General features: G+C 33.4%; 1 protein-coding gene across 1 annotated transcript in view; it reads right to left on the reverse strand.

Moving 5' to 3' along the window:
- Positions 1–4,627, reverse strand: part of NCAM2 (neural cell adhesion molecule 2) — a 285,546-nt gene extending 280,919 nt beyond the window's left edge. The window contains exon 1 of the mRNA XM_051984853.1: positions 4,219–4,627. Coding sequence (XP_051840813.1) covers positions 4,219–4,273 — 55 coding nt within the window. The 5' untranslated portion in view covers positions 4,274–4,627. The remainder of the gene's footprint in view (positions 1–4,218) is intronic.
- Positions 4,628–26,654: the final 22,027 nt, after the last annotated feature.

Below are 26,654 nucleotides of genomic sequence, written 5' to 3' on the forward strand. Positions count from 1 at the left end.
TTTCAGCTACAATTGAATTAACTATCCATTAAAAGTACCTTCCAATTTGTAGATTTTGTGATTCTGAATTGAACCAATATGACTACTTTCTATTGTCAGTTATTATCATTCCATCCACCCCAAACAGCAAGCCTTTTTGATCATTCTCTTTCCTTCAAAACATCTCTCTGAATCTTGTTATATATGTGTGTGTGTGAATTATGTTATATTCTGTTAGATTAAGCTTAAAACCCCAGTTTGGGTAATTTTAAGCTTTAATAGCTCAAAACACTAAGTTTGCACTGACTTTTGGGATATGCTGTATATGTTGAACACATACAGTTTTAATGCTATAGAATAACAGACACTTTTCTCCAGTTTTATGCACATTCTCTAAGATCCTTTACAATAAAGATTGTTTCATTCTTTCCAACTGTATACCTATCATTTAACACAATTCCTAGTACACAGTGATTCTTTAATAAAATGTTTTTTTTGATTGATAGCAGGAACATGGAATTGGTTATTGAAAACAAGTTAGCCATAACAAGTAGAAGTTTTCCTATTCTCAAATGTAAAGATGTAACAAAAAAGGAACAAATTAATGAAAAATCAAGGAAACTTTGGAAGTATGAACTTGAAAAGTAATAGAAACCTGCCATGAATGAGTCTCAAGCTACTGTTATATGTTTTGTAGTTCTGTCTCAAGAGTTTAAATACATGGAAAAACAATAATAGAAATTTTATAGAGCTCCTTCTCTAGTTAAATACAGGCCTTGCTAGCATCCATTAGTCCTACAGAGTAGATAGATTTTTTCTGCTATTATTTAGGGAAAACCTCCACTTAAAAAGATTTCCCTGTTCATTTCCCCTGTTATTTTAAAAGTTGTCTTATTAGTTCATTATGATAATGATATGCTTTTAAGTCGAAAGTAAAAAAGTTTTATTTTTCTCCTATTCAGGTATTGTAGTTCAAAACATCTCGACTTCTAACATTTTCTTTTCTCCTAGTATAACTGCATCCCACTTTTCAAAGCAATAGTTTCATAATATCAACTGTGAGCATATTGTTGGAATCATAAATTAAAAAGCTGAGCTTTTAAATGTTTCTAAATATAAGGATTTAACAGTGCATCCCTTCTTCCTTTTTTTCTCTCCCCTTCCTTCAGTCAAGTAGCCACAGGATTTAAACATAAATGATTAGGTATTTATGCCCCTTATCCCCTTGTCAAGTGTGAACCTCAATTTCTCAATCTTGGTATTTTTCTTTTCCCCCTTTCTTCTGCCTCCTTTTTTCTTTGTCCCTCTTCTGTCCCTTTCATTAAATCAAAAGGAGAAATGGTCATAGACAATCTGAAAAATTGGCACCCGCTTTGGAGATTTAAAATAGCTAAACTAGAGAGTTAAGCAGTTGGAGAAGTAATCAATTTAAATCAGTCCAAGCTGCAACCAGACTGGAGCTACTTGGCCAAGAGGACATACTTCATTCAGCAGCAAGAGTCAGGTCCAGACAATTCAAAGCACAATTGAGAGATATATACTCTCCAGACAAACACAGATATGGAGGAGAGTCAGTGGAGGCCAAAAGCAGCTTCAAGGACCATGATCCCTAAAAGGAAGGAAGGAAGCTAGCCCTGGCAAATTGAGTGATGGGCTGCATGAAGAAACAACATTCAGACCCTACAGTACCACAAAGTACCACAGCTTTGACTACATGTATTTCTTATATTTGTTCTCCACTACCATCGTATTTTAAGTTTGTGTCCACTTTTATGGTGGGTGTTGTTAATTTATTTGTGGGAAATTGGACTGTTAAGCTTCTGAAAATGTTCTGTAGCTACTGTTCTAAATGAGCCATCTTACTAAATGCTTTTGCTATGAATTCATTACGTCTCCTACCAGACGATAAAGGGGAGACAAATTGGCGGGGCTGTAGTGCTAAGAGTGCATACTTATAGGGTTCCTTTATAACCTGAGAGTAGCAGCTGCCCTCTGGGGAACCAATTCATGAGGGGAAGTGCAAGTTGAGGAACTAGTCTAAAGGGGATGCTAAAGACAAACCCAAAGATTCCTAACTGACAGCTTTTCCTTATCCATATTTACAATAAAATTTATAAAATTATGGGTTACACCAGTCTTGTTTTCTAAAATACTTCCCACTGTTATGACTGGTACTTGCCAACATATCCCCAATTAGAGAATAACACACAAGCATGTAAGATTAGGTAATTCTCCATTACGGTGGGTTAGGAATCAATTAAGATATGATTCAATCCCACATCGTTTCTGTAGTTATTTGGTGCTTCAACTTATAATGGGCCTCTGTTAAGTTAGTTTAACCATAGGCTTATATCTATATGTGCACATTTGTGCTCACAGATGCAAATAACAGTTATATATATATATATATACCTCTATATTTGCAGAAATATATAGGTGTATGAAGATATATAGTTATTAACAGTATTTAAACCTATCTGTTTAAAAACTTCAAGCTTCCTCTTGCATTTCCAAATTTCAGCTGCTTGATATCTGCAGTGTTAGTTCCCAAATGTGCCAATTGAATCCAATCAGCCACAAGTATATTCGTGTTTAACAAATTTGCTTCCTATGATGTCTCTTTTTGTTATTTATTGGAGAATGAATACATTTTTTCTCAGTGACTACTTCTTATATTAGGAAAATTTTATCTAAATCACAAATTAATATCTGAATACAATGAGCAGCTCTCCAATGCTGCAGCTTTTCTGCAGAACATAACAACATCTACTACTGCACCTTCACTGCCATAGCAATGACTGTCATACAACAGCTTCGAATGGACCTACTTGTAATGATCCTAATATTTGGATGTTACAGATTCAATGTTATTAATGAAAAATATGAGCAACTCAGGCACTTAATAAACACCACCACAATCTCAGCTTTTCCCTTCATAGTTCTGGCTCTCTAATCTATTCAATTGTATTATCTCAGCTCCTGATTCTACAGATCTGAAGAAGAAAAAGGTATGGACACCAAAGCTTCACATCACAAAATGTCAAGCTAGATTACGTAAAGATAAAAAACATCTAAATTAGTGAGTATATATGATATAGAAATAATTTTTCCTTAACAAACCTAGAACAAACAAATCAAACCCCCAGAAAGGTATTCTACCACCCCCTGTTGAAAGAAATGAACAGTACATTAATAGGTACGGTGAAAAGAGCTTGGAATCCAGTAGATTAAGATGTTCTTATTCATTTTATAATTTGATTTTTTTCTTGTGAAAAAAAATGTTTTTGTTACATTAAAAATATACCACAATTCCCAATTTGCAAAATGTTTAAATGAATGTAATTGTGGGTTTTAAAGAAACATGCTCTAGGCGCCTGTGTTCTAAATTAAATGTCCAAACTTGTTTGGACAATTGAGATAATTGCTGTTCATTCCTGATAAAAGTCACCATTAACATAGTTCTATAACAACAAAAGGGGGATAAAAACCTATTTAATCTTTACGTCAGATACATGTAGCTGTCACAAGAATCTCTCAAAGGCCAATTGTTCTGGTGTTGACTATTTAAAAGACAAAAGCAAAAAAGAAAAACCAATACCCTAATCATAATCTATTTTATGACATTTTTCTAGATGCTTAACATGTTAACATTTTAAAAAATAGAAAATGAATGGCTGCAATGCATCCCTAGTTTTACTCCTTTGCTTTCCTTTACACAGCATCCAAAAACCTTCATTTAGTTTTCAACAGAAATGAACTTATTCAGAAAATGAGATCTTGAAAAAGAATCTTGAACTATTTCTTCTTAAACAACAGGGAAATTTCCTCCCAAAAGCAAGTTTAATGATCATAATATCTGTGACTTCAGAAAAACTAATATCTGTGGGACATTTTAAAATATTTAACATTAATACACACATATAGGATAACCACATTTTGGACAATACAGTGAAAGAGGAGCTTTCTTAGAAGAAGCAGTTTATCACATCCTGTTATTTCATCTTTCTCGGGTTCGGTCATTTTCCTCTTATCCATATGAATAGGAGGGGGGTCCTAATTTTTAGTGTAAACAAAAAGAGAGCACAAAAAAGGTACTGCTTTAGCTCTTTCATTTAATTTCTTCTGTCGTTCCTTTATCTCTCTTTTTGCTTTGTGGCTTTCTTGGGTTGAAGGGAGAAGGGACAGGTAAATGAAAAAACCCGACTAAGCAACAGCCCTACACATACATCGCGGTCCTACCTTGCCCGTTACTGACAAACAATCCCAGCAAGTAGAAAGCAAAGAAAAGGTTCATCTTCTGGAGATGACACTGGTAGGCAGCTCCAAAAACGACTGTGTCTAATAGGAAAAGAAAAAAAAATCCTCTGCTGCTGCTGTTGGTGCTGCTGCTGGTGCCGCCGCTGCCGCCGCTGCAGCAGCTTGTGCAGAAGCGGCTGCTCACGATCCTAGCAAGGGATTGCAAGCCCCTCTTCTTGCCGCACTGTATGCAAGCAGGAGCCGAACTGGATAAGGAGGGAAGGGAAGGAGGAGAAGGTGGAGAGGGGAAAAGAGAACTTGTTTTGCAGATTGCACGAAGTATCCCTCCGCACGCAACATGATCAGGTGCACCGTGCCTGAAGAGGATTCGTCCGCGCCAGGATTCAGCCCAGTCGCGCGGCCCCTTCCCCCACAGGAGGAACCCGAGGGCAGGACATTCTGCACCCGTGCGCAAGGGCACGGCACTCACACGCGAGCGTGCCAGCCTTCCTTTTGGAAGGGCTATCTTGACATTCAGAGCAAGGCACTGGTAGTGAGCTCAACTAACTGATGTGTGTGCAAGAACTCTTGTAGCGTGGACAATGGCTGAATAGGGCTTGTGGCTGTGCTGTGTTTAGTAAGCATCTATTTTACTACCTTTTTTCTATCTTCAGTGTAACTTCTCCCCTCTCCCATTGCCCAGATCATCACTGCCTGAGATGTGAAATTCAGGTTTTGTCCCTTCCAAAGCCTCCATCCTGCAGACAGGAAAACAGTTCTCCATTTCTATTTACTCTAGTGGTATCTGGGATTCAGGACTGTTCTGGGCTTTGAGAAAGTCTTAATATTTATTTCCCATCACTCTCTACCTCTTGAGATACTCAGAGATGGAAAACACTTGTGGATGCTTGGTGATGTGGGATGAATCTGGAGAAACTCAAAAGGGAAGCTACCTGTAAATATCTCTAAAATCTCTTCCTTCAGATTCCACCATTGTCCCCCACTTTCCATTAACACCCTTCCAGCTTCTGATCACAAAGACAAATTTCCTCATAGTGCAATTATTTATTAGAAAATGTAGGTGGATTGATAATGGAATTCTACTTTCCTTTCCTTTCCACCACAAGGAGGAAGTAAAGATTAATTTTTTTTTTTAATTTTGAAGTATGGTGTGGTTCCTCCAGAAAAAGGCTTTCTTTAGGTCTCTACTGAAAGGAAAATAAAATGCTTATCAGTTAACATGTCAAATCTGGCAACAAGAATAGACTTGGGGCAGAATCACTGGTCCCATTCCCACTGCTTGTGTCCCTACTCAGTTTCTGTATCTGGAGGAGAAAGCTGACTTTTTTTGTTTATTTTGTTCCTGGGTTTTAACAGCTGTTCCTGTAGATCCCCACAATGACAAAAATCACTAGTAGCAGAGATCACCATCAAAAACAACGGAATTCACATTTTTGATTGTTAAGGGACAAAGGAAAGAGGCTTAGGATAACATACATGCAGCTCATGGGGCATGGAATTCAGCTTTCCAAAGAGGTTTTGATTTGAAATGTAAGAGTGGAATTGAAACCTCTTCATTTGGCACTCATGCCTTGACTATGTGTATGTATGTGTGTGTGTGTATATATATATATATATTTTGTGGTTGAATTGAACAATCAAAACAGAGTATAGGGAGGTGGAGTCAAAATGGCAGAGAAAAGGCAGGGACTTGCCAGATCTCTTCCCCAAACCCCTCTGAACTCATTTAAATAATGCTCTAAAACAAATTTGGGAGCAATAGAACCAACAAAAGGATGGGATGAAATAATTTTTCATACAAATACAACTTAGAAGGTTGGCAGGAAAGGTCCATTATGTTAGAGTGAGCATGCAGCTTACTCTGGGACAGGCCACGCCTCTGCAGATATGGTTCCAGAGCAGACCAGGACCTCCTGGTGAACTAGTTACAGGCCCTGGGAGTCTCTGAAGCAGCCCCAGCACTGGCTGCTTCAGCAGCTCTCAGCCCACAGATGATAAGGGAACTAACAGCTGGTCAAAAGGAAATTATAGAGATCCCTTTGCTGGTTTTGGAGACAGGACTCTGTTATTTTACTCATATTTGGATGCAGGTCACAGGCCTAGGGTGCAGTCCCAAGGTTAAAAGGAGCACTAGCCCATCAGTTATAGGGGAACAGGGACCCTCATACAAGAGGAAAGGAATGCTTGTGGTCCCTCAAAGACCAGGACACAGGCTAGAAGAATAGTACATTCACCTTTTCTTAAGGCATATCACTTTGGAAGAACTGAAAACTTAAATGTCCCTAAAAATATCTCTGAAAATAGCTGCACAAAACTCCTAAGGCTTGGGACAAGCAGAGGCCCACTTTATCAAAGAATTAAAAATCAAGAAATGGCTGGAAAAATGAACAAAAAAACATTCTAACCAACGAAAGTTACTGTGGTGACAAAGAAAATCAAAACAAACTCAGAAGACAATAAAGTCAAAACTCCTACATCCAAAGCTTCCAAGAAATATATGAATTAGTCTTACACCATGGAAGAGCTTAAAAAGGATTTTGAAAATCAAGAAAGAGATGTTGAGGAAAAACTGAGAAGAGAAATGGGACTGATACCAAAAAATCATGAAAAAAGAGTCAGAAATTTAGTAAAGGAAGCACAAAAATTACTGAAGAAACTATATCTTAAAAAACAGACTAGGCCAAATGGTAAAAGAAGCACAAAAATTCATTGAGGAAACAAAGTCCCTGAAAAGTAGAATTGGTTAAATAGAAAAGGAGGAATAAAAGTTCACTGAAGAAAATAATTCCTTAAAAATTAGAATCGAGTAAAATGGAAGCTAATGACTATGAGAAATCAAGAAACAATAAAACAAAACCAAAAGAATGAAAAAAATAGAAGATTGTGAAATAGCGCACTGAAATAAACAAGACCTGGAAAAATAGATCCAAGAAAGATAATTTGAAAATTATGGACCACCTGAAAATCATGATCAGAAAAAGAGCCTATGGGTTTTTTTTCAAGAAATTACCAAGGAAAACTGCCCTGATATTTTGAAAACAGAGGGTAGAAACAGAAATTCCAAGAATCTACCCATCACTTCCTGAAAGAAATCTCCAAATGAAAACTTCTAGGAACATTATAGCCAAATTCCAAAGCTCCCCGGTCAAGGAGAAAATATGGCAAGTAGCCAGAAAGAAACAATTCAATAGTAAGGATGGCACAAGTTTAGCAGTTTCTATTTTAAAGGATCAGAGTAGGGCAGGTGTGTTTATGGGGGTTAAATGAGGGGGGGTGGATTTGGAATACGATAGAGTACAAAGGAGCTGGGATTACAAAATCAGCTACCCAGCAAAACCAAGTATAATTTTTCATGGGGAAAAATGGATATTTGGTGAAATAGAGGACTTTCAAGCATACTTAATGAAAAGGCCAGAGCTGAATAAAAAAAATTGACTTTCAAATAAAAGACTGGAGACTTGCATAAAACGTTAAATAGGAAAGGGAAATTATAACTTAAACTTAATTTATTTATATTACTATATGGGAAGATGAACCCATAAGAAATTTCTCATTATCAGGGCAATTAGGAAAATATATAGACAGAGAGTGCAGGTATGAATTTAATAGAAAAGGATATCTAGAAAAATAAAATTAAGGGTTCTTTGAGAAAGAGGAATGCAGCGGCAGAAAGGGAAATGTAGAGGTAGAAAAGACGCAAGAAAGCTTTTACAATGGAGGGAAAGCTGTGGTAGATGGCAGGGAATGCTTGAGATTTATTCATCAGAATTGGCTCAAAGAAAGACTAACATACACACTCAACTGGGTATAGAAAATAGGAAGGAAACGGAAGGAGAGAGAGTGATAGAAGGGAGGGTAGATTGGGGGAGGTGGTAATCAGAAGGAAAACACATTTCAAGAGGGACAGGGTGAAAGGAGAAAGAGAACAGAATAAGCAGGAGAAGGGAATAGGATAGAGGAAAATAACATTTCATAACTGTAGAAAAATTTGAAGTCGTTTCTATGATAAAAACTTTGTTTCTCAAATGTGTAGAAAATTGAATCAAATTTGTAAAGAGCTATTCCTCAAGTGATCAATGAGCAAAAGATATGAAGTCAGTTTTCAGATAAAGTAATCAAACATATCTATAGCCATTTGAAAAAAAGTGTTCTAAATCACTATTGATTGGAGAAATGTAAATGAAAAAACCCAAAGATACTAACTTATATCTATTAGATTGACTAATAGAACAGAAAAGGAAAATGGCAAGTGTTGGAGGGGGTGTGGGAAAATTGAGATATTAGTGCATTGTTGATAGAGTTGTGAACTGGCGTAATCATTCTGTAGAGCAATTTGGAATTATCCAAATGGCTACAAAACTATGCATACCCTTTGACCTAGCAATACCATTACTATTTCTTTATCCTAAAAAGTTAAAATATCCCAAAAAGAAAAAGGATCAAGGTGTACAAAAATATTTAAAGCTGCTCTTTTCTAGGGGCAAAGAACTGGAAATTGAGGGGATTTGCATCAGTTGGAGAATGAATGAATAAACTGTGGTATGTGATTATGATGGAATATTATTGTTCTATTAAAAATGACAGACAGGATGCTCTCAGAAAAACCTGGAAAGTCCTCCATGAATTCAAGCAAAGTGAAATGTACTATTTACAAAATAAGAGCAATGTTGTGGGATGATTGGTTGTGAATGACTTTGCTATTCTCAACAATATAATGATCCAAGACTACTCTGAAGAATTTAGGATGAAAAATGCTATCCATACCAGGGAATGAACTGATTGTGTCTAAATACAGATTGAAGAATACTTTTTTAAACTTTATTTTAAGGTTTTTTTGGGGGGGAGGAGAGATCTGTTTTCTTTCACAACATGACTTTTATAAAAATGTTTTGCATAATTTCACATTTGCTTTCTCAATGCGGGGTATGAGGAGGAAGGGAGAGAATCTGGAACTCAAAATTTTAGAAACAAATGTAAAAAATTGTTTTACATGTAATTGGGGAAATAAAAATATTGAAAGAAAAAACAAGAAGTAATGAACAGGATACTCTCAGAAAAACCTGGAAAGTCTTACATGAAGGGAGCAAAGTGAATGTACAATATTCAAAGTAACAATATTGTGGGATGCTCAGCTGTGAATGACTTAGCTATTCTTAGCAGTACTGTGATCCAAGACAACTTTTTAGGACTTATGTTGTAAAATGCTATCCATTCCCAAAGAAAGAACTAATGGTGTCAAAATACAGATGGAAGCATACTTTCTTTTTCTTGAATTTTTTTGGCCTATTTTTTATAATATGACTAATATGGAAATAGATTTTGCATGGTTACACATGTATAATCTATATCATTTTGCTTATCTTCTCAATGATGGGCTAGAGATAGAAGAAGAAAGAATTTGGAACTTAAACTTTTTAAACTGAATGTTGAAAATCATTTTTACATTTAAGTATTTTTTAAAACACAGTATATTAAGGGGATGAATGTCTTGAATCAAACATTTTGCAAGAGATTAAGGTCTACTGTAGAGCCATCTAGGTCCCTAGTATATAGAGAGTACTGGGCCTGGAATCAAAAAGACTCAGCTTTGTGAATTCAAATTTGGATTCAGGCATCTACTAGCTGTATGATCCTGAGCAAGTCATTTAACCCAATTTACCTCCAAAACCAAAGTTTTCTCCTTTGTAAAATAAGCTAGAGAAGGAAATGCAAACCACTACAATATCTTTGCAAAGAAATTCCCAAATGGGATCACAAAATATTGAACGTGACTAAAATAATTGACCAGTAACAAATCCTACCATAAATATATAAAATAGAGAACTCATTTCAGAATGCAGGAGGCAAGAGATGTTAAAGGAAGCCTTAAGAAAGGTTAGCTTTTCCTTCAACTTTGCTTTCTAATGTCTAGTTAGCCACAGACATTATCCATATAGATTGTTCATATATAGCCTACTATTCATTACACAAATGTTTCCAGAAACTACATTTTGCCTCAAGCACAAAGAGACTAGTTGTTGAGTAGATATACACATAAGTTTAAGGTGAGGTATGGAACTCAACTTTACACACACATATGTGTTTATATATATATATATATATGTACATATATATGTACATATGTGTGTATGTGTATATATACAGAATTTCCTCAACTAGGAGTTTGGAGCAAGTGTGAGAGAACAAAGAGCTTAATTTTTTCTTCTTTTTTAAAGTTTTTGTTTATGTCTTCTGTTTTTATATTATCATAGTTTCCCGCAGCATTTCTATCTTCTTCCAAAGAGCTATCCCACATAAAAAAATGGCATTTTCTTAAAAACAAAAAAAGGAAAGAAGGAAAAAATCTCCATAAGCAATAAATTGAAAAACATGACATACAACACCTGTTGACTCCTCTCACAAAAAAGCAAGGACATTTCATCTCTTTATTTGAGACATGCTTGATTTTTATAATTTTATTAAATTAATTTATTTTTTATTTTATTTTTCTCAATACATGTAAAAATAATTTTAATATTCATTTTTTTTAAAAAAAATTGAGTTCAAAATTCACTTTCTCCTTCATACGATTTCCCCTTCTTAAGAAAGTAAGCAATTTGTTATAAATTACATTTTGTAATCATGCAAAATATATTTCCATAATAGCCATATTGCAAAAGAAAACAAAGTAAAAAACAAGAAAAATAAAGTAAAAAGTATGCTTCTATTTGCCTTCAGACTCCATCAGTTCTTTCTCTGGAAGGGGATAGAATTTTTCATTTAAGACCTCAGAATTTACTTGGATCATGTTATTGCTGAGAATAACTATGCCATTCACAGTTAATCATCCTACAATATTGCTGTTACTGTGTACAGTGTTTTCCCTCATTTTACTCATTTCATTTTGTATCAATTCATATGAGTCTTCTCAAGATTTTCTAATAACATTCTTCTTGTGATTTCTTATGATCCAATAGTATTTTTTTATTATAGCTTTTTATTTAGAAGATATATGCATGGATAATTTTTCAGCATTGACTCTTATAAAAACCTTCTGTTCCAACTTTTCCTCTCCTTCCCCCCAACCCTCCCCCAGATGGCAGGTAGACCAATACATATTAAATATGTTAAAGTATATGTTAAATACAATATGTGTCTACATGTCCATGTAGTTATTTTGCTGCACAAGAAGAATCAGACTTTGAAATGAGGTAAAATTAACCTGAGAAGGAAATAAAAAATGCAGGCGGACAAAAATAGAGGGATTGGAAATGCTATGTTGTGGTTCACACTTATTTCCCATAGTTTTTTTCCCTGGATGTAGCTGGTCCTCTTCATTACAAATGGAACAAATGGAACTTATTTGGTCCATCTTATTGCTGAAGAGAGCCACATCCATCAGAAATGATCATCATATAATATTGTTGTTAAAGTATATAATGATCTTCTGATGACCCAATGGTATTTCATCATTCCTAAGTGATGGTTATCTCCTCCATTTCCAGTTCTTTGTCAACAATTCTTTGCTCTATTTGAAAGCTGAAAATGATATTTGTTTTACTCATAGATGCTTTTCCTTTACCATTGATCCATTTGGGATACAGACTTACTAGGGTATTTGTGGGTCAAATGGTATGGATGATTGTAAAGCCTTTTGGACATAATTCCAAATTTTCTCCAGAATGGTTGGATTACTTCACAATTCTATTAACAATGAATTACTGTCCCAATTTTTCTACATTATCTTTAACAATTATCATTTTCCTTTTTTTGTTATATTAGCCAATCTAATAGGTATGATGTAGTATCTCAGAAGTATTTTAATTTGCATTTATCTAATCAATAATGATTTAGAGCACTTTTTACATGTGATTTTTAATTTTAATTTCTTTTTCTGAAAACTGTTTATATTCTTTGACCTTTTTATCAATTAGGGAAAGACATTATATATTTGGTACAGTTTTCTATATATTAGAAAAATGAGGCTTTTATAAGAGAAACTGGCTTTAAAATTTTCTTCCAGTTTTCTGCTAGCCTTCTAATCTTGGATACATGCATTTTGTTTAATTTAATGTAATCAAAATTATCCATCCTACATCCTGTAATGAGTTCTTCCCTTATCTATAAGTCTAACAGATAAGCTATTCCATGCTCCTCTAATTTGCTGATGGTATCACCCTTTATGCCTAAATCACACATCTTTTTTGACCTTATCCTGGGATGTGTTGTGATATGTTGGTCTACCTATTTCTGCCAAACCACTTTCCAGTTTTCCCAGCAGATTTAACATATAGTAAGTTCTTATCCCAAAAGTTTTCATTTTTTGATTTATTAGACACTGTTACTATGGTCATTTATTAGTGTGTATAGTGTGTGTGTGTGTGTGTGTGTGTGTGTGTGTGTGTGTGTGTGTAATCTATTTCCCTGATTCCCCACTCTTTTTTTAAGCCAGTGCCAGATTGTTTGGGTGATAACAATTTTACAATATAGTTTGATATCTGATGCTGCCTTCCTTCACATTCTTTTTCATCGATTCCCTTGATATTCTTGAGCTTTTGTTCTTCCAGATGAATTTTGTTGTTTTTTCTAGCTCTATAAAATCATTTTTGGTAATTTGATTGGTATGGCACTGAATAAGTAAATTAAAATAGAATTATCATATATACATATATATATATATCATGAGCAATTAATATTTTTAAATTGTTTTTACATGATTTTATTTATATGAAAAGGCTTTTATAATTCTATTCATGTAGTTTTTGAGTTTGATTTGATAGACTCCCAAGTATTTTCTACTTAGTACAATTATTTTAAAATTTAAACATTAATTAAGATAATTAATTGATTGATTGATTAAATTTTAAATTTAAACTTCATGCTGAACTTTATTGGTAACATAGGTAAATGCTGGTTATTTATATGGTTTAGTTTATACCCTGCAACTTGGTTGAAATTCTTATTTCACCTAGTTTTTTAATTGATTTTCTAGGGTTTTCTAAATATACAATTATATCTTATGCAGATGATACTTTTGTTTCCTCATTTTCTATTCTAATTCCTTCAATGTGTGATGAATGAAAAACCTGAAAGACAGTTTCAGAAATTAATCATAAAGTTATTAATTAGGCTAGTTAATAACCAATAAATTGATAGACAGTGGTCTTGGTAAAGAAAGACCAAGATACAGACAGACTGGAAGCTTTATTATAATTTTAGAAATGGGTGTCTTGATAAGTAAAAAGCAACCCTTATTGTTCAACAATTAAAGAGGAAGGCTAAAAGTTTTCAGCTCCTCATGCTGAGAACATGGCTAGATCATGATGAGACTCAACCATCTCCAGCAATCTGGACAAAGGAATTCGTCTCTGTCTAGACTATTCTGGTTGGTTTTCTCCTTCATGAACTGGGTTGCCCTGTACTCTAATGGAGGGATACAAGAATACGGGTTTATTGCTTTGGGGCAGAAATTCATCTGTGTTAGATTCTTTACACTCTAAACAGAAATAGGGTTGAATAGGGTTCTATCCAATATTGAGGAGCTTATACCCCAAGAATCAGAGCAATCTCTTTTATCAGGTATGCCCTTCAGAGACTAGTTGACTGACTTATAGGGGCTTGTCCTCTGAATGAGGAAATGTAGAGGAAAAAAATCTAAATCCTAGTTTAATTGATTATCACTAAAATGGAGAAATAATTTCCCTTAATGTCTTTTTTCTTTTATTACCATAGTTAATTAACATTTCTACTATAATATTGAATAATATTGGTGATGATAGGCATCCTTGCTTCAATCTTGATTTTATTAGGAAGGCTTCTAGTTTAATCCCCATTATAGATAATATCTACTGATGATTTTAGAAAAATATTTGTTATCATTTTAAGGAAAGCTCCATTGATTCTTATGTTTTCCAGTGTTTTTCAAAGAGGATTAAATGTTATATTTCCTCAAAAGCTTTTCCCCCCTCCAATTTTTAAGATAATCAAATGGTTTTTGTTGTTTTTGTTATTGCTACTGGTCAATTATGTTAATAGTTTTCCTGATTTGGAACCAGTCCTGCATTCCTGGTATAATTCCCACTTGATCAGAGTGTATGATCATTGTAATATATTACTATAGTCTCCTTGAAAGTATTTAATTCAAAAGATTTGCATCACTGTTGCATCAACTAGTTCCTCCTTTTCTTTAGTTTAATGGTTTTTATCATTGGTCCAAAGTTTTTCTTCCAATTTTATTAGTCTCTCCTTTGGTTTTCAGGATTCCCAATTTTGTTTTTGATAAGAGATTTTAAATTTGTTCCTTTTCTAGTTTTGTTTTTAAGTTGGAATGCAATAAGTTAATCTGCCTTTTTTCTATTTTATTGATGTAAGCATTTAGATTTATAATTATTCTCCCAAGTATTGCTTTTGATTGCAACACATAAATTTTGGTATATGGTCTCATTATTTTCATTAATGATATTGTTGATTATTTCTTTGATTTACTCTTTGACCTCCTCATAATGGTTATTTAGTTTCCAATTAGCTTTTTTCCAGGTTTTATGTCTTTTATTCATAAGATCAGCATATTGCTTGGAACTTTGTAAGTACTTAATAAATGCTTTTTTCATTCATTCCAAGCTTAGATACAGGTCTAAATTCTACTCTTGGGGTGAAGAAAAGAGCATCATTAAGGAACATATTAAGAAATTAAGGACTATCAAGAAGGATTATAAATTAGAAATTAAAGAGCTAGACTCAAGAAAATGAATGTATTTGGCAAGACAAGGCAAGGTAGATAAGAAAAGGTAAGTGGAACAATTGGAACAAGGATTTTTAATCTTTTTTCTATTATGGTACTATTTTCCAATTAACTTTTAATTTAAGTTTCCATGGCTCTTTATTGAATATAATTTTTATTGTATTACAGTCTGAAAAGGGTTATTTCTGCTTTTCTGCATTTGGTTGTGAGTTTTTTATGCCCTAATACATGGTCAATTTTTGTTGGGTGCCATATACCTCTGAGAGAAAGATCTATCCCTTTTTATTCCCATTCTGTTTCTCCAAAGGTCTTCCATATCAAACTTTTAAAAATTCTATTCATCTGACTTAGTTTTTCTCAGAAATACTATGATCCATGACAAAAGACTAATGATGAATCATAGTATCTGCCTCCAGAGAAAGAACTAATATTGTTGGAATATAGACTGAAACATGCCATTTTTCACTTTATGTCTTTCACTCTTTTTCTTTTATTTGTCTTCTTGTACAAATTACTTATATAGAAATGTTTTATAGGATTGCACATGTAGAACCTATGATTGCTCATCATCTCAGAGAGGGATAAAGGAAGGGAAGAGAGTGAGTGATAAAATTTGGAGCCCAAAACCTAAAAAAAAATACTGTATGTGTTTGAAAATGCATATATATGGATGATAGATGAAAGGAAAAAATAAAATTATATAAATGCTGTTATTCTTGTTAAAAAAATAAAATTTTACTCCTTAATTTCTTTCTTGTTTATTTTTTTTTGGTTAGATTTATCTGGTTCTGAGACAGGAAATTTGAAGTCCTTCTCTAATGTAATTTTACACTTTTTTTCCTACAGTAATTCCTTTAACTTTGAATTTAGATGGTGGATCATTTGGTGCATATATGTTTAGTATTGATATTATTACTTCATTGTCTATGGCATCTTTTAGCAAAATGTAGTTTCTTTGCTCATCTCTTTTCATTATATCTGGCTTTGCTTTGCTTTATCTGAAATTTTGATTATAACCCCTGCTTTTTTACTTTGTCTTTTTTTATAAGCATAATGGATTCTACTCTAGCCCTTTTCCATTACTGAAGCCTCTGTGCTTCAAGTCTATTTCTTGGAAACAACATATTGTAGGAAATTGGTGGTTTTTATCTACTCCGCCATCTACCTCTGTTCTTTGAATGAATTCATCAAATTAACATTCACAGTTATTACTGATAACTGCATATTTCCCTCTATCCTGTTTTTTTTTCCCTTCCTGTTTATCCTTTTTTCTCCTCTTACCTTGTTTCCTCTTCAAAAGTGTTTTGCTTCTTAACACTTCCTCTCCCAGTTTCCCTTCCATTTATCATTTCTTTCTTCTCTCTCTCCCCTCATACTTTCATGTAGAGTAATATAGATTTCTATACCCAACTGAGTATGTATATTGTTTCCTCTCTGATTCCAATTAGAGTAAATTTAAAGCATTTCCTGCCACTTTTCCCTCTCTCTTTCCATTGTAAAAGTTCATTTATAACTCTTTAATGTGAGATGATTTACTCCATTCTACCTCTCACTTTCCCCTCCTTTCTTTCTTACCCCTTTGGATCCATCTTTCTTACCCCTTTGGATCCATCTTTCTTACCCCTTAATTTTATTTTCTGGGGGAATATCATCACATTATAATCAACTTTTGCCTGTGCCCCTTTTATGTGCACTCCTTCTAATTGCTCTACTTATGATAAAATTCTTAGGAGTTACAAGTGTCATCTTCCCATGTTAGAATGTAAAAGTTTAACCTTACTAAATTCCATATAATTTCTCTTTCCTGTTTACCTTTTTTGTGCTTTTCCTGAGTCTTCTGTTTGAATGTCAAATTTTCTATTAAGCTTTGTTCTTTTTATCAAGAATGCTTGAAAGTCCTCCATTTTGTTAAACATCCATTTTATTTCCCCTCTAAAGAATTATACTCAGTTTTGCTGAGTAGGGTGATTCTTGGTTGCAGTCTTAACTCTTTTGCTATTTGGAATATAGCATTCTGAGCCCTTTAATCCTTTAACATAGAAGGTACTAAATCTTGTGTTATCCTAATTATGGATCCATGATATTTGAATTGTTTCTTTCTGACTGCTTGTAAATGTCTCTTTGATCTGTGAGCATTGGAATTTGACTGATATTCCTGAGAGTTTTCATTTTGAGATCTGTCAGGAATTGTTGGATAGATTTTTTTTCAATTTCTATTTTTACCTTCTGATTCTAGGATATCAAGGTAACTCTGTTTGATAATTTCTTGAAATATGATATTGGAATTATTTGGTCTTATTTCTATCATGGTTTTCAGGTAGTTCAATAATTCTTAAATTATCTATTCTGAATCTACCTTCCAGGTCAGTTATTTTTCCAATGAGATATTTTATTATTTTTTCCTATTTTTTCATTCTTTTTATTTTATTTTATTGTTTCTTAATGTCTTTTGGAATCATTAGCTTCTGCTTGCCCAATCCTAATTTTTAAGGAATTATTTTCTTTTTTTGAGCTTTTGTATTTGCTTTCCCCATTTAGCTAACTCTACTTTTTAAGGTATTCTTCAGTTGATTTTTGTATCTTTTACCATTTTGTCTATTCTGTTTTTAAGGCATTATTTTCTTCAGTATTTTCGAGCTTCCTCTACCAGTATCACTATTATTTCTTTTCCCATTTTTTCCTCTCCATCTATTATTTGATTTTTAAAATATTTTTTGAAATCTTTCAGGAATTCAATTCATATTTTTCCTGGAAACTTTGAATATAACTGTTTTTACTTTGTTTGACTACTATGTTTGTATTTTCATCTTTTCTGTCTCCATAATAACTTTCTATGATCAGATCATTTTTTTTGGTGGTTTGCTCATTTTCCCACTCATTTCTTGATTTCTCACTTGATATTAAAGTTGGGTGCTGATCTGACTTTTTTTTTTTATTATCTATGAACTGAAAACTCCGGCAGCCCTCATCATTGATTAGCTACAGTCACCTTCAAAGCCTCATGCTAACTTGCTGTGCCTGCCCTGCTCTGCACTGGACTGGACTTCATTCTCACCCCAGTGATACATACTTTTCTTGCCAACTTTCTAAGTTGTTTTGCGACGATTGTTTCATTCTGTCCTCTTATTGGTTCTTCTACTCCATTCGTTTTGATGTAGTATTTGAAAGTTATAAAGGAGGGGAATTCAGGAAATCTCAGATGGTATGTATTCTGTCATCTTGGTTCTACATGAAGTGTTATTTTAAAGTTGTTTAGAGGGAAATTTGGGAGAGTTCAGGTGAGTTCCTGCCTTTTCTCCACTATTTTGTCTCTTCTTCTTAATTTACCTTTGACTTTTGGGTATATAGTAGTTTTTTCCCACCATTAATAGTCATTTTGCACATCATTGCTTCTTTGGCTCTGTTTACTTCATTCTCATGTAGATTTTCATCACATATAATTTCTTAAGGCACAGTGATATTCCATTCCATTTATTTATCTACTACAGTTTCTTTAGCCATTCCCCGACTAACAGACATCTATTTTTAAAAAGTTTTTTTAATAATAGTGTTATTTTCAAAATTCAGGAAAAGATAGTTTTCAACATTCATCCTTGCAAAACTCAAATTTTTCTCCCTCTCTTCCCTCTACCCTCCTTCCCTAGATAGCAAGCAATCCAATATAGGTTAAACATATGCAATTCTTTTGTGTATATTTCCACATTTATCATACTGCACAAGAAAAATCAGATGAAAAAGGAGAAAAGAAGAAAGAAAAAAACAAGCAAACAGCAACAAAAAAATTAAGTTGTGATCCCCTAGTCCCCATAGTCCTTTTTCTGGATGCAGATGGTTCTCTCCTTCACAAATCTATTGTAATTGGCCTTAATTAATTCATTATTGAGAAGAGCCACATCCATCAGAATTGATCATCATATAATCCTGTTATTGCTATATATAATGATCTTCTGGTTCTACTCACTTCACTCAGCATCAGTTCATGTGAGTCTCTTCAGGCATCTCTGAAATCATCCTGCTGGTCATTTCTTACAGAACAATAATATTTTATAACAATAATATACCATAACTTATTCAGCCATTCTCCAACTAATGGGCATCCACTCATTTTCCAGTTTCTTGTCACTATGAAAAAGACTGCCACAAACATTTTTGTACATGTAGGTCCTTTTCTCTCCTTTATGATCTCTTTGGGAGATAGACCCAGCCGAAACACTGTTGGATGAAAGGATATGCACACTTTTTTAGCCCTTTGGGCATAGTTCCAAATTGCTCTCCAGTTCACAACTCTACCAACAATGATTTCGTGTCCCAATTTTCTCACATCCCCTCCAACATTTATCTTCATCTTTTCCTAGATATCAATCTTGTTTCCAGTTTTTTATTTGTTTTTTGCTCTCACAAGACATGTTGCTATAATAATTTGATTTATATTAGGACTTTCTTCTTATCAGTGGTCTCCTTAGGATAGAAGCAGAATAATGAAGTCTTTTGATCACATTATATAGACATTTTAATCATTTTATTTGCATGATTCCAAATTGCATTTAAAAATGATTATGCCATTTCACAACTCTATCAATAATGCCTCAGTGTGCTTTCTTACCACAAGTATTTTAACTTTTCTGATCACCTTATTGATCTGTAGAATCTGAGATGAAACCTCAAGATTCTGTTGATTTACATTTCTCTTATTTTCAATGATTTGGAATATTTCTTTTATGTGACTGTGAATACTTTGTAATTCTTCTATTGAGAATTGTTTATTCATATTCTTTAACAACTTACCTTTTGAGCATGTGACATTTACAAAGTTAGAGAGACATAGTTTCTAGGTAATTTAATAATTGTATTAATAATAATAACTAAGAAAAAAAGTTCAGTGACACTTTCAAATGCCAAAAACTCCTCATCTCAGTGAGGTCACATTCTATATGCCCTTGGAAAAATTGATGTTCCTAAGGATGGCAATCAATTCTGATTGGTTTATAATTAATGAGAAAATGAATGATACAATGGGAGGTGGACTATATTGCAATGAGGGAATTGCAGCTGCATGATTTGGATCACCCAAGTCTTAGTCAAAGAGACTTATCAATTTCCATATCACCTATCTGACAAAAGGAAGAATCCATACTTTTGCAGATCTGTCTGAATAAACACAATGAGCTGGAATCCTCTCCTTAGTCAAAACTTAGAATTTTTTTTATTGTCTGATTAGATCTTGACCTGTGTAAGCCTTTGTCTAAGATTTCCCAGGCTGGTTAATTTCTGAATGAGGAGGTAGAAAAGAGGAAAAATCTCTCTCAATACAACAATTATTTATTAATGCAAAAGATAAATGATTATTTCTCTTGGGAAACAGGTAATAGTCTAACCTTTTAATTATAGTACTAACCTTTTAACATATCTTGAATATTAAGCCCTTATCATAGAAATTTGATTTTTTTCTTCTAGGCTGCTTTTCTTCTTATCGTAAATATAATAATTTTATCTGTGCAGATATTTTTTCATTTCATGTAATTAAAGTTATCCATTTTGCCTTTTATAATTGCTTTGGTTAATAATATATCTTTTATTCATAGTTGTGAAAAATGTAAAATCTGCTTCTCTTCTAACTTTTTTGCAGTATTATCTTTAATATCAACATTGCATTTTGCTCTGAATGTATTATGTAGTATAAGATATTGTTCTAAGCCTAATTTTTGCCATACTTCTTTTCAATTTTTCCCAACAAATTTCATTAGATAGGGAGTTTTTCCCCTAATAATTCATGTTTACTATTTTCTCAAACACTTGGTTATTGAGTTCCATTGTTTCTGATTCTCCTTGTTTTGTGTGTTCCACTGATCAGTTTCTCTGTTTTTCAGCCTCTGCTAGATGGATTTGATGACTGATATTTTATAATATAGTTTGATATTTGGAAGTATATTTTTATATATATTTCTTTTTTTATTATAGCTTTTTATTTACAAGATATATGCATAGGTAATTTTTCAGCATTGATCATTGCAAATCCTTTTGTTCCAACTTTTTCCCTCCTTCCTTCCACCCGTCCCCCAGATGGCAGGTTGACTAATACATGTTAAATATGTTAAGATATATACAATATATGTATACATGTCCAAACAATTATTTTGCTGTATAAAAAGAGTCAGACTTTGAAATAATATACAATTAGCCTGTGAAGGAAACAAAAAATGCGGAACATTTGCGAAAACAAACAAAAAAAAATGCGGAAAAAAAGGCAGACAAAAATAATGGGATTGGGAATTCTATGTAGTGGTTCATAGTCATCTCCCAGAGTTCTTTCCCTGGGTTTAGCTGGTTCAGTTCATTACTGCTCTATTGAAACTGATTTGGTTCACCTCATTGTTAAAGAGGGCCATGTTCATCAGAATTGATCATCATATAGTATTATTGTTGAAGTATATAATGATTTTCTGGTCCTGCTCATTGCACTCAGCATCAGTTTATGTAAGTCTCTCCAGGCCTTTCTGAAATCATCCTGCTGGTCATTGCTTACAGAGCAATAATATGGAAACATAATTTTCTTTTTCATTTCTACCTTTTTTAATCGTTTCACTTGGTATTCATAGATCTTTGATTTTCTCCAAAAGGATTTTGCTATTTTATCAAGTTTTATAAAATATCTCGTTGGCAATTTGATTGATATAGCATTAAAAATATAAATTGACTTTATTAGTATTGTCACTTTTATTATAATGATACAATCCCAACCAGAAACCATGACTATTTCTCTAGTTATTTAAGTTGTTCTTTATTGCATTGAAGAGTACTTTATAATTTAAACTAAACTAGTTTTTTGTGTTCTTTGATAGACCAGTTCCCAGATATTTTGTGCATTTTATATTTATCTAAAATTTGATTTTTCTTTTTGCTATGGCTTCTATGATTTTAATATTATATAGAAATGCAGTTGATTTTTGATGATTTATTTTGTATTCTGCAACTGTGCAGAAGCTATTAATTGTATTAATATCTTTGTTGATTCCCTAGGATTTTCCATGTATATTATCACATCATTAGCTAACAGGCATACTTTTATCTTCTCTGTTCTATCTTTATGCCATCATTTTTCTTTCTTTTGATATTGCTAAAAATAGCATTTCAAGAATTAAATTAAATAATAGTAGGGAGAGTAGTCCTTGTTTTACTTCTGAATTTATTGGAAAAGATTTTAATGTATTTTCATCACACATAATAATTGCTTTTGGTTTCAGAGAGATGCTTTTAATATATATATATATATATATATATATATATATATATAGCCTCCTATGCCTATACTTTGTAGAGTTTTCCTTCTCATAAATAAGTGTCATACTTTCTTAGATGATTTTACTATATCTGTTAAGATAGTCATGTGGTTTTGGGTGTTTTCTTTTGAATACAAATAATTAAGTTAATTGCCTTCTTAATGTTGAATAAATATTTGTTCAGCAAATCCTAAAAATCATATTGAATGATTTTTAAAAAATAAATCTCTGTAGTCTGATACAATTTTGCTTAAAATTTTTGAGTTAATATTCACTAGTGATATTAGTCTATTATTTTCTTATTCTGTTGTATCCTTTCCTGGTTTCAATTTATTTTCCTCCAAATTTTAATTTATCTTATTTTGTGCTGATTTTAGTGTTTATTTGTTAATGTTCTAATTTTTAAAATTCATATTCAGTTCACTAATCTAACTTTTTATCTCCTCAATTAGTCCTGCTTATTAATTTTTTTTAAATTTTGAGTTTTTATGCTTATTTCCAGAGAACATTTTCTTTGAATCTCTTCATTATATACTTTCTCTTTCTTTTTATTCTAGGTCCTCATTCTTTGGTTTATGTCTCCTTTACTTATTTCCTCTGTATTCCTCATAGAATCAAAACTTCTGAAGTACCCACTATAGACTCTCCTCCCAGAAGTTTCTCCACATCTTGTAGAGTTTCCCTCACAGATTTCCTTTCTCTATTGTAATCTTTAGCAGAAAATTGCCAATTCCTGCAGGTGACAGAGAATATACTGTACCATGGCAGAAACCAGTATTTCTACTGCCTCCAGTCATTCATTCTCTTATCACTTCGAGTTATACAGCCCACCACTGAACTCTTTCTTCTGTTCACCTTCCTTCCCCATGTATATCAAAATCTCTTCCCTGGGGCCATGCCCTCCATTTCCCCCAGACTCCAATTGATCTTAGAAGTTTCAACTTCCCTCCCCAAATTCCCCCCCATCCTGATAGAGGTAAGACAAGTTATCATTTTAAGTATCAAATATAAGGATACCAGATTTATAGGGGGCAGACTCCTGCCAACTATGTCATTGTAAGGAGGCTGATCTTTTCAGCCCTGATATATATAGTTACTAGCTTTTTAATATATCTTGAATATTAAACCTTTATGAGAGAAATTTGACTCTTTTCTTGTAGACTGCTTTTCTTCTTCTCTTAAATGTGTAGGATACAGATCCTCAGAAAGAATACTGAGATACCCATGAAAAGGGGAGCCCATTCCAGATCAGTAGGAAATACATGTAGATTTATAAGAATTTAGTAGGTTAATTGGATTTTTTGACTGCCTTTATTCACAAGACCCAGTTTTTGGTCAACAGGAGAACAAAATAATATAAAAGATCCTTGCATGAGTTCCAGGCTAGGTTAGGTTTTATTTGGAAGCAATTATTATTGTTTTTATTATTTATTATTAATTATTAGAGGCCCAGATAAGGTTTGGGCCTAAGGTTCTCTGATATGAACCATATTCCTTTCTCTCTGTTCCTCCATTCTCCTGCAGAGATCTTTTTTTTTTCTTTTTTAGCATATAGTGCTATTGAAGTAGGAGTTATTGAGGCTGTAACAAATGTCTGCATTTTGGAGTTTGTATCTCCATGGCAATGGAAAGAGTAATGGAGAACTAGATTGTAGGGTTATATTTTTTGTAAACTCTTGAGTCCCATAGTAAAGCATCGATGGCAGGAGCGTTGTGGATGATGGCAAAGTGAATGAATATGAGTTAGGTGTTAGTACATGGAGGTTCTTTTTAATCTTCTTTTGGATTCCCATTGCCTTAGACTATTAAAATTACTAAAGTTGCTATATCTTTGGCAAATAATTTTTTGGTTTTGAAGAGGTTTGAGAATCAGATCAAAGAAAATGTCCACATGATCTGGAAGTCTCAAATTACAACTTTGATATGTAAAAAATTCTCCAAAGCCAAAATTGGAGTTGAGTATGAGAATGCATAAAGGATTAAGTGGATTCTGAGAGCTTTTATTTTTCCATACTTAAAAAGAATTTTTTTTCACAAGATGACACAAAGACCTTATTGAGTCTATGGTAGGGAAAAAAGGAGAAGATGATATAGCTACAGAGGAAAATATCTGGAAAAATGGATTTTCTTTTATCGGTCCTTAGATGGACAAATTTCACAATATTAATTTTTAATGTTTTTAGTTTATTTGTTTTTATGTTTTATGAATTATGTTGGGAGTGGAAAGTCAGAACAGAAGGGAAAAACTGTGGGAGAGATTAAAAAAACAGAAAAAAGAAGTGAACATAGTAAATAGTAAGATTCTATTTTGTCTTGTTTGTTTTCTGGATTAATAACAAACATGACACAGAAAAGAATACATCCTTGATCTCTCCCTTCCCTGCCACAGATTTCTAGTTTCATATGAATTCCACAATTCACCTATTGAACTGGCTATTGGCAATTTTTTTATGGCTTAGCTTGTTAAATCCTTGACAATCTCATTGCTACTAATTTTCACCTACTGAGATCCCTACCAATTCCCCTCAGTCTCTCTTTTCAACTATCTCCTATGAAAACTTAAAGCTCCCATTCTAACAGAAAACTACCCCAACAATTCTCAGTCTTCATTTTGCAATCCCTTAATAGTTTCCTGCTTTCCTCATCTGGAAAGAAATACAGCTCCCTGAGTCTTTAGTGACCTTGTGAGGCTGACAGTTATAAGTGCATTTGGTAAATGGAATTAACATTGTAAAGGGTCTACTTTGGGATGTAAGTATTATGTAGGTCTGCCAGGTTTGTGCTAGACAGAATAAATACTGCATAAAAGGCCAGGGGCAGAGGTTGATGGCTCCATCTGCTTTCTGCTCCCTAGTTGTCCTTGTCGTGGCTTTATTTGCATGACAATTATGATGGGTAGCCCTGTCCCATACCATCCTCGGCTCCTAATTTTTATCTTTTGATAGGTTTACTGTAATGGGAATTGGAATTGTAAATTCACAGATTTTTAGATCAGAGATTTAACAAGAGTTAAATTTTCTAACCCCAAATCATTAATTGTTTAAGACCAAGAATCCCAAATAGGTACCAGAGAATAGAACAACATTGTGCTATGTTCTATGTCCTAAAGAACCTCTATCTCTCCCTACCTGAATTATGTTTTCTCTCTATTGCATTCCATTAGAAAACAGCAAATACAATAACAGATGGCTCTGAAAAGAATAAATAGTTGAATCTTAACAGTATCAACAAGTACTCGAGATCAGCTTAGTATCAATAAGACCAGCAGGGAAGATGCTCAAGAGAAATCATGGACCTAGCAGAGTCCTATACCGTGACATTACCTGAAACAGCATTTCAGTATTTGAAGAATGTACGGAAAATGACTCACAACTAGTTCTTTGAAAAAAAATGTATGAATGATATGCTTTTAAATTTAATCTGCATCATTATCATTCTTCTTCATTTTCTAAGTTTTAATAATCAGCAAAATAACAAAGCAAGCCATGATTTCTTTTCTTATTTCTGAGCTATAAATGCTCAAATTAAAAATTATACAGCTAGCTGTAGCAGGCTGGTCTGAGCTGGTTCCAGCATATCCCTGATTTAGAGATATAAGTTGCTTTGAATATGTGTGTTTTTTTGTATGTCCTAACATGAGTGCTTTCCATGTTTGAAATGCCCTTTCTGCATGGTTTCATGGTAAGCATTCTTGCATAGTAGTAAAACCAATATGAGAATGATATATGTTTCAAGGAGAGCCAACCCAACAAAATATGTAATTTTCCTCAGCCAAAGAGAAAAACTAAAAAGAAAAGCAATTGCTTGGTGGCTTTGGTGGGGACATGAGGAAGGAAATGAAAATAGTTGATAAAATCTTAAAACTCTCCTTTTTAAGATAATAGTATAAGTATTCACCTATTTCATTTTATGGAGTTTATTATTTGTCCCATGTCCAAATGATTGAATCCAAATGGATGAGAAGAAACTCACAGAGAAAAAGAAAACAGAACTGGAATTCTAAATTGTTATCCTACTAATAAGACAATATTAGTATAGAAATAGGGATGAATGCCTTTACTATTAAGAGACATCTTGTTTTCTAGGGCTAAGGTCCAGCAAGCTAACTTTGCCCTGAGCTTGGCTTATCAACAATCCTTTATGCTCACCCTCTGAATAAACTCAGATGCAGCAAAATCATAGAATTGTTTCACACTATCCCAGGTTAGACAAACACCTACAGGGACCATGTTCTGATCACAAAGCCCTGCAGTGAATCAAATTTGTCTCATTATCACTGTCACTCCTCATTGTCATAACTAGGGTAGCCACTGCTATATGTATTGAGGCTTTCCTGTGCATCATGGGGTGTCCTCCTAGAGCAGGACCCAACATGCATGTCTGGTTTTCTTCTTCCAGTAGAATAAAGATAACTTTTTGCT

The sequence above is a fragment of the Antechinus flavipes genome, chromosome 3 (assembly GCF_016432865.1).
Source record: "Antechinus flavipes isolate AdamAnt ecotype Samford, QLD, Australia chromosome 3, AdamAnt_v2, whole genome shotgun sequence".
NCBI lineage: Eukaryota > Metazoa > Chordata > Mammalia > Dasyuromorphia > Dasyuridae > Antechinus > Antechinus flavipes.